This window comes from Hyla sarda, chromosome 3 (assembly GCF_029499605.1).
Source record: "Hyla sarda isolate aHylSar1 chromosome 3, aHylSar1.hap1, whole genome shotgun sequence".
In the NCBI taxonomy this organism is placed as follows: Eukaryota; Metazoa; Chordata; class Amphibia; order Anura; family Hylidae; genus Hyla; species Hyla sarda.
The window spans coordinates 419563209-419580730 of record NC_079191.1 but is presented as its reverse complement, the minus strand read 5'-3'; the positions used below and the strand labels follow the sequence as shown (position 1 = coordinate 419580730).

General features: G+C 37.0%; 1 protein-coding gene across 8 annotated transcripts in view; it reads left to right on the top strand.

Moving 5' to 3' along the window:
- Nucleotides 1-17522, top strand: part of ESRRG (estrogen related receptor gamma) — an 892172-nt gene that overhangs the window by 648056 nt on the left and 226594 nt on the right. Inside the window, exons 1-2 of one of the 8 annotated variants that reach the window (XM_056568340.1) lie at nt 5970-6201; nt 12102-12179. The exons of 2 other annotated variants lie outside the window; for them this stretch is intronic. In XM_056568340.1, coding sequence (XP_056424315.1) covers nt 6146-6201; nt 12102-12179 — 134 coding nt within the window. In that variant the 5' untranslated portion in view covers nt 5970-6145. Of the gene's footprint in view, nt 1-5969; nt 6202-9400; nt 9481-12101; nt 12180-17522 lie in introns of those variants that run through there. 5 more of the 8 variants (XM_056568344.1, XM_056568341.1, XM_056568343.1 and 2 more) reach the window with 5 other exon arrangements.

Sequence of the window (17522 nt, the reverse complement as noted above, 5' to 3'; positions counted from 1 at the left end):
CCTTTACAGAGCTGCGGCCATGGTACTTTACAGAGAGCTGCCGCAGCCATTTCTTCCTCTGCACTGACAAATACTGTCCACTCCGCCCCCGCGCGTGATGTCACCCCCCACCCCCGTCACGCCCCCTCCAATAGACTTGCATAGCGGGGGCAGGGCGTGATGTAACACGGGGGCGGAGTCATGACGTCACGATACTCCGGCCCCGTTGTCTGCACCCGGCAGTTTGTGAGCTGGCAGCATGGCATGCAGCTCAAAGAGGTGGGTGCCGAATGCAAAATTGCGGGGGTCCCCAGCGGCGGGACCCCCGCGGTCAGACATCTTATTCCCTATCCCCTTTGGATAGGGGATAAGATGTCTTAGGGCCGGAGTACCCCTATAAGTGCTTCACTTCCCGGCTCGCTGCCATCTCAGTTCAGCTTCTCTAGACTTTTGTCGCTTTTGATTGACATAAATAAAATGTTTTATTTATTACTATTATTATTTGCATGTATGTGTATATGTATATATATATATATATATATATATATATATATATATATATATATATAGTTAGTTAGTTATTTAGTTAGTTTTAACATCGTCCGCATTAATAGACAGAATAACTTAATTGTATCCTTTATTATGATGTTATTTCTCCTTTATATGAACATCTAATATCTTTAATTGTTTTGTTTTGTTTTTTGTTATTGTTTGTTTAATTTCTTTTTAACAAAATGAATACATTTATTTATTTTTTGCATTTATTTAAAATTACAATTATCCTTTTTGTTTCATATCTTCTTTTTTATCATGTTATTATTATCATTAACATTATTTTATTTTAGTTTTTAATTCCCACTTAGTGACTTTCATTTTTATATATTTTTTTTTTATTTTTTATAAAGATTTATTATTTTTCTATGTGATATTACATTATTGCTTGTAATTAAACAATGGCCAGGTACCTGTTTAGGCAATGGTTCAGACTCCCCAACCTGTGACACTCCAGCTGTTGCAAAACTACAACTCCCAGCATGCCCGGACAGCCAACGGCTGTCCGGGCCTGCTGGGAGTTGTAGTTTTGCAACGGTTTAGAACCACAGGTTGGAGATCACTTTATTAGCGCATACCCTGGGTATTTTTATTGGGGTAATCCTGTCCACCTTTCTTATGCCCCAGGCTTCCAGTATAAAACCATTAGCTTCCAATGTCGCAATACCTGAGCGCTCCCACTTTTTGTCTGCACTTTGATCTGAGGTGATTAAAGGGTTAAATAGCCAGCATCAATCCCTTCCCCCCCCCCCCCCCCCCCTCCATCGTACTATCTTGTGTGGTATCATGGCTAACTTGTACCACAGATCTAGACTTAGAAAATAGATGTAATTATTTTTTTAGAACAACAGCGCCACCAGTGCCTAAAGTTTGTGACCGGTATTGCAGCTCAGCCCCATTTCTTTGAATTAGGCTAAGATGCAATACCAGATGAAGCCCAAGGGTGGCATCGTTTTTTGTAGACAAAAAAAAAAAAAAAATCAGACGCGTTTTTCGATATTTTGGGAGGTGCGAGTTAGGATGATGGGGATTGAACGTTACACTACATGTCCTGTATTTCTTATGCTGTACGATTTTAATACTGTGTCTGGTAACTCTCTACAGTACTTACAGACACTCCAGAGAGGCGAGACACATGCTGCCTCGCTGATGAGAGTCTCTCCCGTAACATACGATACTGATCAGACGGATTACGTGCGAGTTTTATTCACACACAAAAAAAAAAATATACAAACAGAGGCGAATTTAAACAAAACAAGCAACACAATTGTGAATGATAAAGTGTGCCGCTTCCAGCCAAGCAATTAAATAACCCCCCAGAGAAATGCAAAATGTGGGATAACCATGTGGAGAATATGTCTGATCCACACGGCACCTCCACGGCGCATTGTATAGGGGGAGACGTGTAGGTAAGCTGTGTACAGTCTGCACCATCCCCGGGGATAGGATGAGCACATTGTAAGAAGGGAACGTAGACAGTTCACATAGGACAGGAATAGGCATAAGGTCTGTACCTGTCTCTTTACAGTCAATGGCAACAATGTACAAATGTGTCCCATCGAAAGATCTTCACGTAAAGGCTCATTGTGGGTAAGTGTGCGCTTAGTGCAGCATGTGTCCGTACACAACATATGTCTCATTGGTATGTGTCTGTCAGTGTGTCTGTAAAAGATCTCTTCTTCTTCTTCTTCTCTTTCAACCCATTATCTATCTATCTATCTACACACAGAGCACCGTGCGAAACACAACTATACAGATGAGCATCGGAGTCAAGGTGTAGATAGATATAATGAAGATAGATGGATAGATAGATATGAAATAGATAGATAGATAGATAGATAGATACATACATATGAGATAGATAGATAGATATGAGATAGATAGATAGATATGAGATAGATAGATAGATAGATAGATAGATAGATAGATAGATATGAGATAGATATAGATAGATAGATAGATAGATAGAGAGATAGATAGATAGATAGATAGATATGAGATAGATAGATAAATAGGTAAGAGATAGATATGAGATAGATAGATAGATAGATAAATAGATAGATATGAGACAGATAGATAGATAGATATGAGATAGATAGATAAATATGAGAGAGATAGATAGATAGATAGATAGATAGATAGGTATGAGATAGATAGATAGATAGATATGAGATAGATATAAATAGATAGATATGAGATGGATAAATAGAGAGATAGATAGATATGAGATAGATAGATAAATAGGTAAGAGATAGATAGATAGATATGAGACAGATAGATAGATATGAGATAGATAGATAAATATGAGAGAGATAGATAGATAGATAGATAGATAGATAGATAGGTATGAGATAGATTGATAGATGGATAGATATGAAATAGATAGATAGATAAATAGATAGAACAATAGGAGATAGATAGGTAGATAGATATGAGAGAGAAATAGATAGATGATAGATAGATAGATAGATACTATAGATAGATAGATATAGATATTATAGATGGATAGATATGAGAGATAAAGATAGATATTAGAAAGATAGATATGAAATCTATCTATCCATCTATCTCTATAGATATATATTCCTATCCATTGTATCTATCTATCTTTGGCATCTGTCTCTCTCAAATCAATCTATCACTCCATCGTGTAACAATCTATCTATCCATCTATCTATCTATCTATCTATCCATCTATCTTCTATCTATTTATCTGTCTGTCTATATCATATCATATCTATCTATCTCATATCTATCTCATATCTATCTATCTATCCCATATCTATCTATCTATCTATATATCTATCACATATCTATCTATCTATCTCTATCCATCCATGTCTAACTGTCTTGTACCAATCTATCCATATCATATCTTTCTACCTATCTAACCCATCCAGAGCAGAACAAAACATTGTCACATGTTCAGACTTATTTCCACCCAAAACAAGGCACCATATACAGAGCAATAATCCCTGTCATCATATCCAGCCATCACTCTCTGCAGACACCAGACAATATTACACCGGATTCTATCTGGAAGCATATGGACCGCTATGATTGATATAAGGCTAATTCTAGAACCTATTTCAAGTTCAAAGATTGGTGTAGATCACAAGGGACATGACACTGACTCTTGGGTAGTCTCACATCCTATAATGGGGGGACCTCTTCACTTGCAGGGGAGGAGGATGAGGAGGAGGAGGAGGGGGGATAAAGGCTTTGTCTCTCGGTGTCCATCGAGGAACCACAGTAGGGACAGTCATTTAACTGGATGAAAGCTGGTTGGAGGGAATTTTGCTTTGGTTAATAGGGTAACAGCAGGGGACGTGGCAGGCAGTGTTTTTGGGTAGATGTGAAAACATGAAAAGGACCCTGCATTGAGAGATGGCAAGATACCATTATCCGTCAGACTACAGTAAATTAGCAGCTCTAATCCTACCGGGTCCACATGTCTTGTCATTTTTGCAGTGCACGTTCCTTTTTGTCTTCCCCCTGGTGCTGTCACATATCCTATAGAGAACACGTATGGCCGGACTGTGACATTGTAAAGAAAATCGCCCCTTGTCCATTTGTATTCTGCGAAATGGTACGGAGGGAAAATAATTAGTGGCATCAATATTGCAGAGATAAAGATTACCATGCAGCCGGAAAGTGGATGCCTCTTTTACATGCTGACGGGGAACGCTCGCTTTATTCTTTTATGGTATTTTAAATTCCGGTTTCAATCAAAATGTGCTCAAAAAGGCATTTGAATGCTGTAAAATGATTAAATGTCTCCCCTGTTAAGGTTTGAGACTAATCTTTTTTGTTGTATAACGTCTCCAGAATGCTCGCATTTTACTTCTTGTCCCAAAGCTCTTTTTATTCACTGCTCACAGCCAAATTTACATCTTAATTGCAGGGTTCACATTTAACAATATAGACAGCGTAATGCTACTGGTAATTAAGCTTTTACTACCTGCGTGCTACACTCCGCATTGTCACATAGTTTCGCAACGTTAACTCCCCAATTCTCTCCAAGCACTTGGTGAGAGGGGGGGAGAGAAAAAAAATAAATCCAAAAAGTTTTTAGTTTTTTTTAAAGTGGGCCCAGAAATCCAAAAATGCTCAGCCGTCCCTCTGTTTTCGAACCCCTTTTCTTACCTAATGAAGCCGTCTTCAGGGGAAGAATTGGCAAATGCACTGGGTGACCGCAGCTGACAACCTTATGGACGTGTCAAAATTTACACCAGGATGAAGAACGGTCGAGACGCAAATTTTGTTTAGTTTTTTTAAACCCAGTCGGGAGGTGAGAAAAGTTGCTTGAGGACGTGTGGAGATTTTCCAGAAACCCAACTGGGGAAAGGGTTAAGGTGTTAGCAAAATAAAAGCCAACAACCTCTTATCACCTTGCTTTACAATAATTTGTTGTTCGGATTCTATTTAGAACGGCAATTATGTATCAAGAATTTTTGGAATTGTGTTGTAAATTCTATGATCAGGTGCATAGGAATTTTAGTTTTTTTAAGTGGGGAAGAATTTAGGTTTGCCGAAAAAGTTTGTATGACGCATTTGGGATTTTACCTTACCCCCCCCCCCCCCTTCTATCTTGTTAGGAACTGGAGCAGTGTGAGTTTAGTCACTGTAATCTGCTCACTGCCACAGAGCAGAAAGCGATTGATCAATGTGACTTCCCCAGCATTTCTCCTTGTTTTTAACATAATCCAAATTTGTGTGCTAGACGTGTTAAATTTGCTTCATACTCGCCCGCTCACTTAAAAAAAAAAAAAAAAAAAAAGAAACTGGGGTTGACAAGTGCACCAAGGCGTGGACTTATTTCGACAAACATATGAATGTTATGTGCAGCTTCGAATACCATTTAACCCCGTCTCTCCCAATGCACCACGACCTTCGTTCTTTCTCCCTTTCTGCCCTGCGTCAAAAACACTTTGCACCGTGACGCTAGCAATTCTTCCCAAGTCCACCATTTTTTCATCTCCATTTCCTAAATTCTCGAAAAAAATTTACGAAAAAAAAAAATCCCAATACAGTGACATTTCTACAAAACTAAAACGCATTGGCATGCAGCGAGGAAAGGTAAAAACTTCATGCATGGAAAAAAAATAAGAAAGTAAAAAAATATTACATGAAATCTTTCTTTCATTTGGCTCTGGTGAGTTGTGTTTAATGTTATAACAAACGTTTAATGCCCAAACAGAGGAACCTTTTATTCCCTCTTTGTACTGTAGCCCAAAGGAAACATTTGTAGCTCAGGAGAAATCTCCCTCTCCATCTCAGTTTTCAGTGCGTCCTCTATCCCCCCTCCCACAGTACCTGCCTAGCTGTCACAATGTGTCGAGCTCCTGCCCTCCCCTCCTTCCATTGGCTATCCTCCCACCAATCCAGTAGCCAAGTGGGCCAGAGGGACTGCATATGTAAAGCTCTACTTCATATTAATAAGCTGCAATCGGGGCTTTAAGTCCTTGATTAGGAGAGTGTGAGAGCTTTTGGTCCCAACTGGCTGTGCCTATAGGCTTGTCACCAGGAGAACATTTGTGTTAATTGCACTGTCCTCTGACAAGGAAACTTTGATTTATAGCTGGGGTGCACAAATTATGGTTGCCGGGCGCACATGGATTCGGTAGAACTTTGCCTTCCAGAGTCTTTTTCCCTGCACTACGAGGAAGAGTAGGTACCTCTTTATTTTTTGCTTCTTCTTCTTTTCCTTCTTTACACAATGCGTAACATTCATACAAGAGATGCAGGTAGGGGCTAAGAGGATTTCTGTGCATGAGTGATCACTGTGTGTCTGTCTTGTCTCTATTGTGCGGAGGGTTGCTGCTGCCTCTTCTTTTCTTTTTTTTTTTTTAAATCTTTTTAATTGTACGACTGTGGAATTGTTCTGTTACCTTCCACTGTGAGTCCCTGTCACATTCTGAGGAACAGCTGTGTGTCACTCTTTCCTTATTCAGGTACTAAGAATAGGCACTTGGCACAAAAGCTTAGCTAAGTGTTAAAATGTGGCGTTTCGCTCGTGTAGCAGCACATTTTCCTAGAAACCCCCCCCCCCCCCAACCCAACCCTGGACGGGAGCACAAACCTGCATGCCATTCAGACCACCAGAATGCTTGTTGTATTTGCAGCCGCTGTCACATTTAGAACAGAAGTGACACGCTCGCTGCTCGGGGGATAATGAGCAGAAAATGAGAAAGCATGTTTAGAGAAGTATTTATGAAGCAGGAGCTTCTGTGTTACAGCCTGGAGTCGAATTCTAGATGGATAAGCATTAACTAGCAACAAAGCAAGGCGCTTGTCAATGAGTAACTGGGGCTGGTTAGAATGGTTTTGGAAGTGGAGGATATAAAAAAAAATGTATCGGGTCTGTGCAGGGCAGAGAGTTTACTTCCTAGTGGGACGAAATCTTAAGCAGTTCTGAGAATCCTTGTGGTTGTGTAGAGCCGGAGATACATATTGATAGTTTGGTGTCATGTAGAGCTGTTCCAACTGCTACCCCCCTTAACAATGTGAGCAGGCGTCTGCAATTGTGGGAAAAGCGATAGACTTGTATTGTGTGCAGGAAAATACACAAGACCATGTGTGACTGTGTCAGCAAGCAGAGTAGAACTTCAGCTGCATGCTATAGTAAGCTACTGTAATCCCCATCTAGTGTTAAAGCCATAGGACAGTAAACAAACCTGTGAGATGTCAAGCAGAACTTCTCTAAGATCACGTCAGGATATAAAAAAATGAATGAAAACTTCCAAAGTTTTTAATTTAGATGGGCAGTAGGTTGGAAACAACCCTTTCAAGTGTGGTCAATGCTCTGCCATGGCCAAAGAAGCTTTCTTAAATTTACCTTCTTATAGCTAATTTGAATGATTACTTTAGATAAGCCTCTTAAGGAAGATGCATTGAAATGATCTGTGTGAGGATGTCAGATGCAGGGACTGTGGCACTCAGGCTTATGGTGCATGAAGGGAATAGTGGGGTCACCCCAGGAGGGTTTACTAACCCCCCTATCGCTTTGGAAATTATTGATCATTGATTATTGAAAAAAAACGTCGTCGATGTAACCGAAGGATTGCATTTTCTTACATGTTATTATTAATTATTATTATTATTATTATTAGCCAGTCATTGTTGTTCAATAAGTAGTTGGGACTCTGCTAAACGGTAGGGGAAATAAAAATAAAAATTAAAAAAGAAGGCAAAAGGACGGGATGTGCTGGGGAAAAGGGGATGGAGGTTATGTGAGAGGGAATGTAATAAGTTAAGCCTAGCTGAGTGTATGCACCAGTTCTTCTTTAAAAATAATGGTTATTAAGGTAACAGATGCAATAAATGTATCGGCCCATTCTGACATATGTGTCAATCTCATCTGCGGGAATGAAACAGTAGGCTCTTTACATAAAACTCCTTCTACCTCTGATTAAAATGTTACATTGACTAAAGGATTACCGAGCTGACTTAATTTTACTGACTGTTTTAACAGTTGTCACAGCTGTTGAAAAGCGGAAAGGCAAATGAAAAGAGTCCAAAAAAGGGAAAGCACAGGAGCTGGTGTAGGGTAGGAAGAGACAAAAGAATGAGATGTATTAGGAGGACACATTAGGGGGACGTAGGGGAGATTGGCCTGTTTGCAGTCAAAAGTTTGGGGTAATTCAATCTATATCGATAGATATAGGATGGGCGCAAGGAGAGCTTAAAGTGTAATGTTGATAAGCAAGGGTCAAGACGCCAAGATAAGATGACATTAGTGCTACAATAAATGAGTACACAATCTTAAGTGATTGCTTTTAAGTGATCAGGTTTCCAGCTGGGATCTCGGGATCCTGCCTTACCCGCTCTGATTTCCTTTTCCCTGACTTCACTTTTTATATCCTAAAGTTTGATCCCCCAGAGAGAGAGAGAGAAAGAGACGTGTCAATAAAGCTTCCAAGTTTTTTTTTTAGAAGATTTGAAGAGCCTGCATACATTTTGAGATCCTCTCCAGTGGTTTTATTTGCCCCACTGGTTAACTAGCTGCAATAGAGATCTCAAAATCAAAAATGCCAAGTCCTGCTCTTCTCTCTTTGCCCATGTTCAATTTAGAGCTTGGAAATAATGGCAAAAAAAAAAATCTTGTCTCCCCAACCACATTTACATTTCATTCTGACAGCTCAGTCTTTTCCGGGGGAGCTGTCCCATTTTATAGAGCTGAATGCTCATTTTAATGTGTTTATGGTTGTGCTCTTTTATTTACTGAGCCCGGTGCGTTGCAGCTGTAATTAACCCATGTTATTAGCAAAGCCCTTGTGAATTCCCATTAATTTCCCAGAATGGTTGGTCTTTCTGCCTTTCACTGCAGATTTCAAGGTGTATTATGTTTGCGTTTCCTTAACTTATAGGCAATGCTTCCACTTCTTTATTTTTGAATATTTTTTTTAAGGCAGGAAGGACGACCTTATTGTTAGCGTTGTCACTGCAACCTTTGGGTCTTGTCCTCTTATTTAGTCTCTTCCTTTTCATCAAGAATTTAAAAAATTCTGTTTAATTTGAGAATTTTGATTTTATTTTTGTTTCCCATCGCCAGGACTTCTTCCTAGGCATCATGTTCCACACATGTTGGACTTTTTTTTTTTTTTGCCACGTGAGATCTGATAAGTTCTCAATTGACCCCAGGTGAATATTGAGGCTCTGGGGTAAATCGTTGTGACCTGTAGGGGAACTGGAGATTTAAAAAAAAAAAATTTTTTTTGGGGGGGGGGGGATCTAAACTATAGTGATGAAGCTTTTGGGAAAACTTGGAGCACCTCCTCTTGTAGGGGAAATGTTGGGGTACAATTTAGACACCTCCTAGGAGAAAAAAAATCTCTTGCCTAGGAGGTGGCTTTATCTGTCGGAATGTTGACAGACTTGCAGACTTCAGCTACACTTGTCCACTCCATCCTAGGTTGACGGTGTCTCCTGGATTCACATGGGTTAAAGGTATTGTTTTCTCAATGGCATTTGGGGAATTTGCTCGTCCAATTCTGCTTATTGTTTTGGATAGAGGAGTTTGCTGTCTGACAACATAGGGATCCCATATTGTACAAGATAGATAGGGAATATAGATATAATAGAGATTGATATGATTGGAATCCTATAACTATGAAAGAGATAGACAGACAGACAGACAGACAAACAGACAGACAGACAGACAGACAGATAGATAGATAAATACCTAATACTGCTGCCACCGGCCAGGGCTGAGATTGGGCCCGCTTGCACCCGCTACATTGTGGACACCAACTGGTTGTGCTGCTCTCACTTGTTTCTATAGATAGATAGATAGATTGATATGAGATAGATAGATAGATTATATAGATATAAAAGTAATCTACAAATACCAGTGAGTTAATATAGATAAACAAGAGATTGAGATTATATAATTATAAAAGAGATAGATAGATAGATAGATAGATAGACAGATAGACTTTTACCCACTTTGCATAGTGTTAGGTATAGATAAGAATTTCATAAAATGTCAATTTGATGAAAATGTATACTCCTATCTACTTTATTTTTTTTATTATTATTATTATTTTTATTATTTTTTTTTTTCTCTACATCTTTCTACATCCAGGTATTTATCTCTGGCAGTAGCAGTAGCCCCAATGCTCTAATAATTGTATGAGTATTAGCATTAGTAGTAGTGATACCCCCCCCCCCATTCTGTACATAGCCACGTTCTGCTCCCCGGCCTGGTCTTGCAGCCTTTTTGTTCCCGTTTCCCATCCTGTAGCCTTGTATTAAATTGTCATTGTCCTGAAGTACATGAGAGAGAAATGAATTGCTGTCCTGGACATGCTCTGACAGTAAAATATTTAGCCTCTCTGCCTTCCGTCGTGCTTTATGTGTGTGTTTGATAGAGCAGGAGTGACACCCTTAGTCCCAGCAGCCTGACACATAGAACTAGTCATTACATCTTCTTTTCCTCCCTTTGGCTTGACTCTTCAACTTGTTCTATGTGTGTGATAACCCTGGTGTTGTGTATGCACACAGATCTTTCTGTTAGCTCTGTTGTTGTCTACAAATTTCTTGTGCCTGTCTGTACCTCTATAGAGCAGATCAGCGTTTGCTTCACGTGTGCACGCTCGTGTGTGAAAGTTGAGAAGTACGTATATAGTATGCTATATAATGCTATAGTTATATATTATTATCTTGTGTGCATGTATGTGTGATGTGTCTGTGTTTTATCGTGGCGATAGTTACATGTAAATGTTTTGTGCGCTTATAGGTGTGCTGGCGATATATTTATATTACTTTATTTTGCGCATATGTGTGTACTATAGGTGTGTTTTATAGTGGCAACATATATAATTATATTGTGTGCGTAAGTTTCCTAGTGTATACAGTTACATATAATGTTATGTGGATGTGTGAGTGTGCTATATGTATGTGTTTTATAGAATCATATCATATGTATATGTGCATACTATATGCGCGTATTTTGTAGTGTCTACAATCACATGTAATCAAGATGTGTGAATATACATGTGTATATATATGTGTGTGTGTGTGTGTTTTATCATGTCTACAGTGTACTCTGTATGTATGTTTTATAGTGTGTACATTGACATAAGATCATGTGTACGTAAATGTGTGTTTTATGGTGTTTTCAATCACATATAATCGCGTTGTGCACCTATATGTCTGTTGTATGTGTATTTTATAGTGCCTACAGTTGCACATAATTGTGTTGTATGCCTGTGTGTGCACTGTATGTGTGTTTTATAGTGTCTTCAGTTCAATGTGTGCTTGTATTATAGTGTCTATAGTTCAAAGTAATTGTGGTGTGTGTACTGTATGTGTTATAGTGTCTACAGTTACATGTGCTGTGTGCATGTGTGTGTGTACTCTGTGTGTTTTCTGTAGCTCCACATGATAGTGTTGTGTGCAAGTATTTGTACTGTTTGTGTTGTTTATGCTGTCTACAGTTTACATGTATTTGTATTGTGTGCCTGTTTGAGTACTGGATGTGTGTTATTGTGTCTACAGCTCCATGTATTCATGTTGTGTGCATGTTTGTGTACAGTATGTGTGTTATTGTGTCTTTACTTCCATGTCTTTGTGTTGTGTGCATATGTTTGCCCTGTATGTGCGTGTTATTGTGTCTATAGTTTCATAGAATCGTGTTGTGTGTATGTGTGTGCACTGTATATGTGTGTTATAGTGTCTTCAATCGTATATAATCATGTTGTGTGTATGTGTGCTGTATATGTGTGTTGTAGCATGTGTGTATGCGCTGTATGTGTGCTTTGTAGTATAGCAAGCTATAGGTTTATTTTCTATACAATAAAGTTGCTTCTTTTGCTGCATCTATTTGCTAAGTCCACTTACACATTCCTATAGACCTTGATGCACACATACTTTCTAGCTAGACCTACCTTATATCTGCATGCATGTTTAGAAGCAATCAAAAGTAATTTACCTGTTATTTAATGCTTGTCTTAAGTAATTATGTCAATGATTTTTTTTTTATTATTATTCTTTTTTTATTGATTTATTTTTTTATTTTTAGGCATTTCCCCCAGACAACTGATAAGATTCTTTTATCTTTATCTTAGGGAAATGGTTTATGTACACAGACATGGTGTAAATGTGAGGACGAACTCTTTTTCTGAAAATAAAACCTTACCTTCATGGTAGGACCGTATGTTTTGTTTCCCTTTTTTTGTGTATGTGATGCCTATTCTATTTTGCCGTGTTTTTATTTTTACCATGTTTCATTTCACAATTTACGCTACACATCAACACCTACTGTACTTTATCAGCCTAACACACCTCTCAGTCTAACAGACACTAACAGACTCTACCTACTGCATCGACCCCCAAAATTGTTTCGCTGGTCCCCAAAAACCCCCCAATATATAATCAGGGATAGAAGAATTATCCCCCCCCCCTCCACCCCCAACATCTGTTACTTGTCTCAGCTTTCGCTATGAGCTGTCAAGTTTATTTCTAATTTATTTATTCATTTTTATTTTAAATTCTAAATTTACATCCGGATTTTCGGACAACACTTTGCCATCCCCTATCGCTGGCATGCAGAGGCAATGTCCTGCAGACATAACAATGCTTACATCTTCATTGTCATCTAGCAGCACAGTCTATACCTGTCTAAAACAACTGGAGCATCATATTTTATTCTGTAAAACAGATTGCCCATTATACAGTAAACACACATTACCGTCGACAGATAGACTTTATAGGATTTTACTGAATTATTTATTTTAATTGCGGGCATTGCGTAGAGAAAAAATGTACAATATTTCATATCTGATCTTGCAGGAATGTGTACTTGACATATCAATTTTTTTTTTATTATTATTATTATTTTTCTTTGCATGCTTGCCTATGGTAGCGTTTATTTGCATTATAGAAACGAGCATGATTTTCTATCTGCGATTTGATCGTTATTGGTTAATTCTGTTTTGCTTTTTTTTTTTACTGTTGCTCCCAGTTTATCTACAGTCAAATACAGTTATCAAAAAAAAATAAAAAATATTAAAAATAGAATTGGGTATACATTACATGGGGAAAATGCCCAGTTCACAGGCTACATTGAATTACGACATTGGGCTTTTATTAAATAGAGAATCGTATTTCCCAAATCGAATCAACCTCGAATGGTTTGATATTAGGGTTACGGATGTAAATAAATATAGATATCTTTTTTGTAGTGCTTTCCGACTCATACGTTACTATAGGTAATTGAGTCGTGTGCCCTGAAATCGATATGATGTCATTTGCATAAATGTTTGAAAAATGCTAATATATTTTCTGCAAAAAAAATAAAAAAATTATATATATATATATATATATATATATATATATATATATATATATATATATAGCCATTCACTTCTAAACAAATTGAGAAAAAAAACAACAACAAAAAAAAAATGCATATTTATTAGCGGCACTAGAACGCTATGTTATAATTTACTTGACATCTCACATCTCAGTGGGTCAAAAACATCAGCTGTTGTCACTGACTGGGGGTCAGGCTGCATATTTAGCACAGTATAGTGATCATCACCAGCACTGTAACAGGATGAGAAATGGGGATAGTTGACATGTTGTTAGCTACTAAAATATACATCTATATCAAAACCAAGAAAGCAAGAATTAAAAAAAAATAAGTGCTCATATATTTTCTGAGATTAGCACAATAGAGATTTGGTCATAGTCTGGATACAAAAGGGTTTGACATTTGTCATAATTGAAGGAAAAAAATTTTTTTTTAATTGAAATTGTAAAAAGCTGACCAAAATGATCACAGATATGGGTTACTTTCAATAAAAAAAAATAAAAAAAAATATTATAAAAAATGAAATAAAAGAAATGAATACAAGAAGCAAAGAAAATTGGGCATCCTGTTGTTTGGAGCAGATGAAATAATCCTTTTATCTGGATCCCTTTGATATCTGCATCTTTCGATGTGGTTTGCTATTGTTTTTCCACATGATAAAAAAAAAAAGGTACCAGTTCAATTACGAATAAGAGAATTGTCTGCACACTAAATAGGCCTGTTATATTTTCCCCTGTCAGCCCTTCAAAAGAGGGTGCCCATCTGTTAGCAGCACTTGTGTTTCCAATGTAATGAAGTGTGAAAATGTAAACTAGACAGGACTCTTTTTTTTCTGTTTCCCTCTTCTCAAATTGTCAGTCAAAAAGAAAAAGTTTTAGGGCCTCTGCATACTGAAACAGTCTTGTAAAAGTAGCTGACCCGCAATGCAAACGCCCATAATGCCTCACGCTCAGATGTTGACCATATCGCTAAAAAAAAAACAAAAAAAAAACCTACAGCAATAAAGGTCGTACATTTGCCGGTAAATTTTAAAAATTACATTAAGGATTATGCCTTTATAGTTTCATTTTTTTTGCACAGTTTTTGGAATATATGTAAATACATATGCATGTACAGTACGGCTTCATAATACGTTTATGTTAGTGATTAAATTATTGCTATATGCACCCGCATCCTCCGAGGTCTAATAAACTTTATCAACAAAAAATAGAGACGTGGCACTGAACACTAACTTAAACAGCAGGCAAAAATATTTATGCATAATAAAGTTTAAAAAAATCTAAATTTTCTGGTGACGAGAAACATATCGTCTATGTAAGTTTATTGATTATACAAAAATAGTTTTTTTTGTGATCTTCACTAAATTTAAAGTCTAAGATGTCGCAAATATAAAACTGACATGTCTTGAAATGTAAAAATTTAAAGCCTTATTGTAATGCCCCCCCCCCCAAAAAAAAAAAAATGTATATGCTCGTGGTATAGTCGTTATATGACAGAACTCTGAATGTGAAAATGATATCAGAAACACAATATCAGTATTTGTTACTATATAACAGTTCAATAAATACATTTAGGCCTTGTACAAAAAATTCATAGTACTAATATAAATTATTATTTCATTTTAGTTCATTTTTGGTTTCTTAAGGGTCATACTAGCCAGACCACTAACCGAGACCTGTTCTCAACTCGTACAACAATAGTCTGAAGAGTTTAGGTGGGAATTCTAACAAACTGAAAACCAAATTATTTTTATGTCGGGAGCAAAAAAATTAATAAAAAATCAAGGATTACACCCAGGTGGTGCCTGGTGACATTAGGGAGCCCATCACTGGACAACATTAGTTCGAATGACACCTGTCTCATCTGTCATCTAGCCGCTGTGTCAGATGCTGAAACAACAATTGACCAAGATGTAGAGGCTGATATGTTGGTCAACAGTGGTGCCACATCTCCATTAACGGATCTGTCCTAGACCGGAATTATAAGAAGTCGACCGCAAGCTTGCATTCAATCGGCCCGACTTTATATACATGTATAAAAAAAAATTAAAATGCAAAAATACTCAACATAACACCTCTAAGGAAAATCTTTAGCTGTGGCACACAATACATTGCATAGCCAAACAAATTAGAAAAAATTCACTGCATTAACTTTGCTGTCAGAAGGTCAAAGCGAAGCAGTCGTGCATTTCAAGCTGAAATGCAATAACCCCTTCAGTACCATAGGTGCGTGCAATGCATAACATTTACCATAAAACCAATTCATTAGTCTCACGTTGAAAACATTTGTCTTGGGGTCATGCATAGGGCACGTGACTGCCAATTCTCATTCACTGAGCTTAGGCTCTACCTGAGACTCCTAGTTTATCTGCCCAAGAAAAGAGATCCTTTTCGCAGCACCATTGCAGATATCAGATTGGTTTATGATTTTTTTCAGTAAAGCTAAATGTTTTTGTTTTGGGTCGTCATCGTCATAAACAAAGTTTTGTTTGTTATTCTTAAAAAACTATTTTTTAGGTGTAAAAAACATCCATAGGAAACCTAGTTTGCCCCAAGGAGGTCCATGAAAATAGATGTAAAATACAGACATGTGAGAAGTTTACCTCATTTTTTAAATAAAAAAGAACCTAAGTCACAATTCACAAATGATTCAAATAGTTTTTAAATAAAATATGTAAATATTCATTTGAATTTATAACCACAGCCTGTGTCCTAGAGACATTTGAACCAGACCTATTATCGAGATCAATACTTTCTCAACCAAATAAGTTTTTCAACAACGTTTTTATTAAATTGATAAATTAGTTAATTTAGAGAAAGTTAAATGGTTTGTCAGAGTAGATTGTGGTGGGCGCCCATAGGTACACAGAATGGTGGGGGTGGTGTCACACTTTTTTTTCCTTCTTTTTTTAGTTATCTATATGTCAGAACTGACGTGAAAGTTTTGGATAAGGTTCATTTGCATTTTCAAGCTAAATGTTGATTTTGTTCATCTTCATCCTAATGCCCCTCAGGCTGAAACTGATCGCTAGTAGTCATGTGATCCGGGAGATCAAACAGGATGTTGTAGGTGCTATATCCTGTACTCTCTTTTTTTTTATTTATTTACAAAATATATTTTCTTCTACATTATCGAGTGTTGTAACTTGTAACAACACCAAACTTGATGTCATGTCTTTAATTCTTGTCTCAAAAGATATTCCTCTGGGGGTTACTTATGATGATGACTTATGTTGAAAAAGAAATATTAGTGTAAAGTTTATTTTTTAATATATATATATATATATATATATATATATATATATATATATATATTGCCTTTGAACGACAGGGATAAATTATGTAATATAAAGCTGTAAAGTCTATGGACATTCGAGCCGACCAGATAAAAATGAGTATAATTTCTTTACTGTTAATGACTGGATAGGGCCGTGTAGTGCTGTGAACATTCAAACCTCTTATGAAAAATGGTTAGCACATGACAAAAACAAAATTTATGACTGCCATCTTATATATAGAAATGGTAAAACCTGGCTGACCTTTCACCCGCTCATGACAATAATATACTGTGATGTAGGTCATTCATTAGGTTCCATAGTACTTGATATTTTATATATATATATATATATATATTTTTTTTTTTTTTGATGGTTGACAGGTTTCTCTTTTAAATTATGAAGAAAATAGATTTACAGTTAATTACAATTATACAAATATTTTTTTGTTACTTCTATTTTGTATACTGTTGCAAAGCTTTCTTTATTACTTTTATTATTATTTTTATTATTATAAGTGGTAGCCCAAGAGTTAACCATCCCATAGCCATTGTTTTCCCTCCATCTAAGTAGAAAGGTAACGTTACGCAAAAATTGTATCCGTGTAGTAATTCTAAATATCAGGCGCATTACAGATAATGTCAGCTAACAAGTCATCGCAGAGCTTAGTGCAGAAACAGAAAAGATCAGTGTTATTTAGCAGTTTTGTTCCAGATAGCGCAGCTGTGAAGAAAATGTGAAAACATGTCACTTTCTGTAATCTAACTGGCAATAACAGGGAATCTGTTTAAGATTACGATGTGAGAGAAAGAGGAAAAAAAAAAAAGCACTGAGAATAGTTTCTTCCAGGCCCCCTACGGATTTAATAGGAATTCGGTTGAATACACTTCATGATTTTTT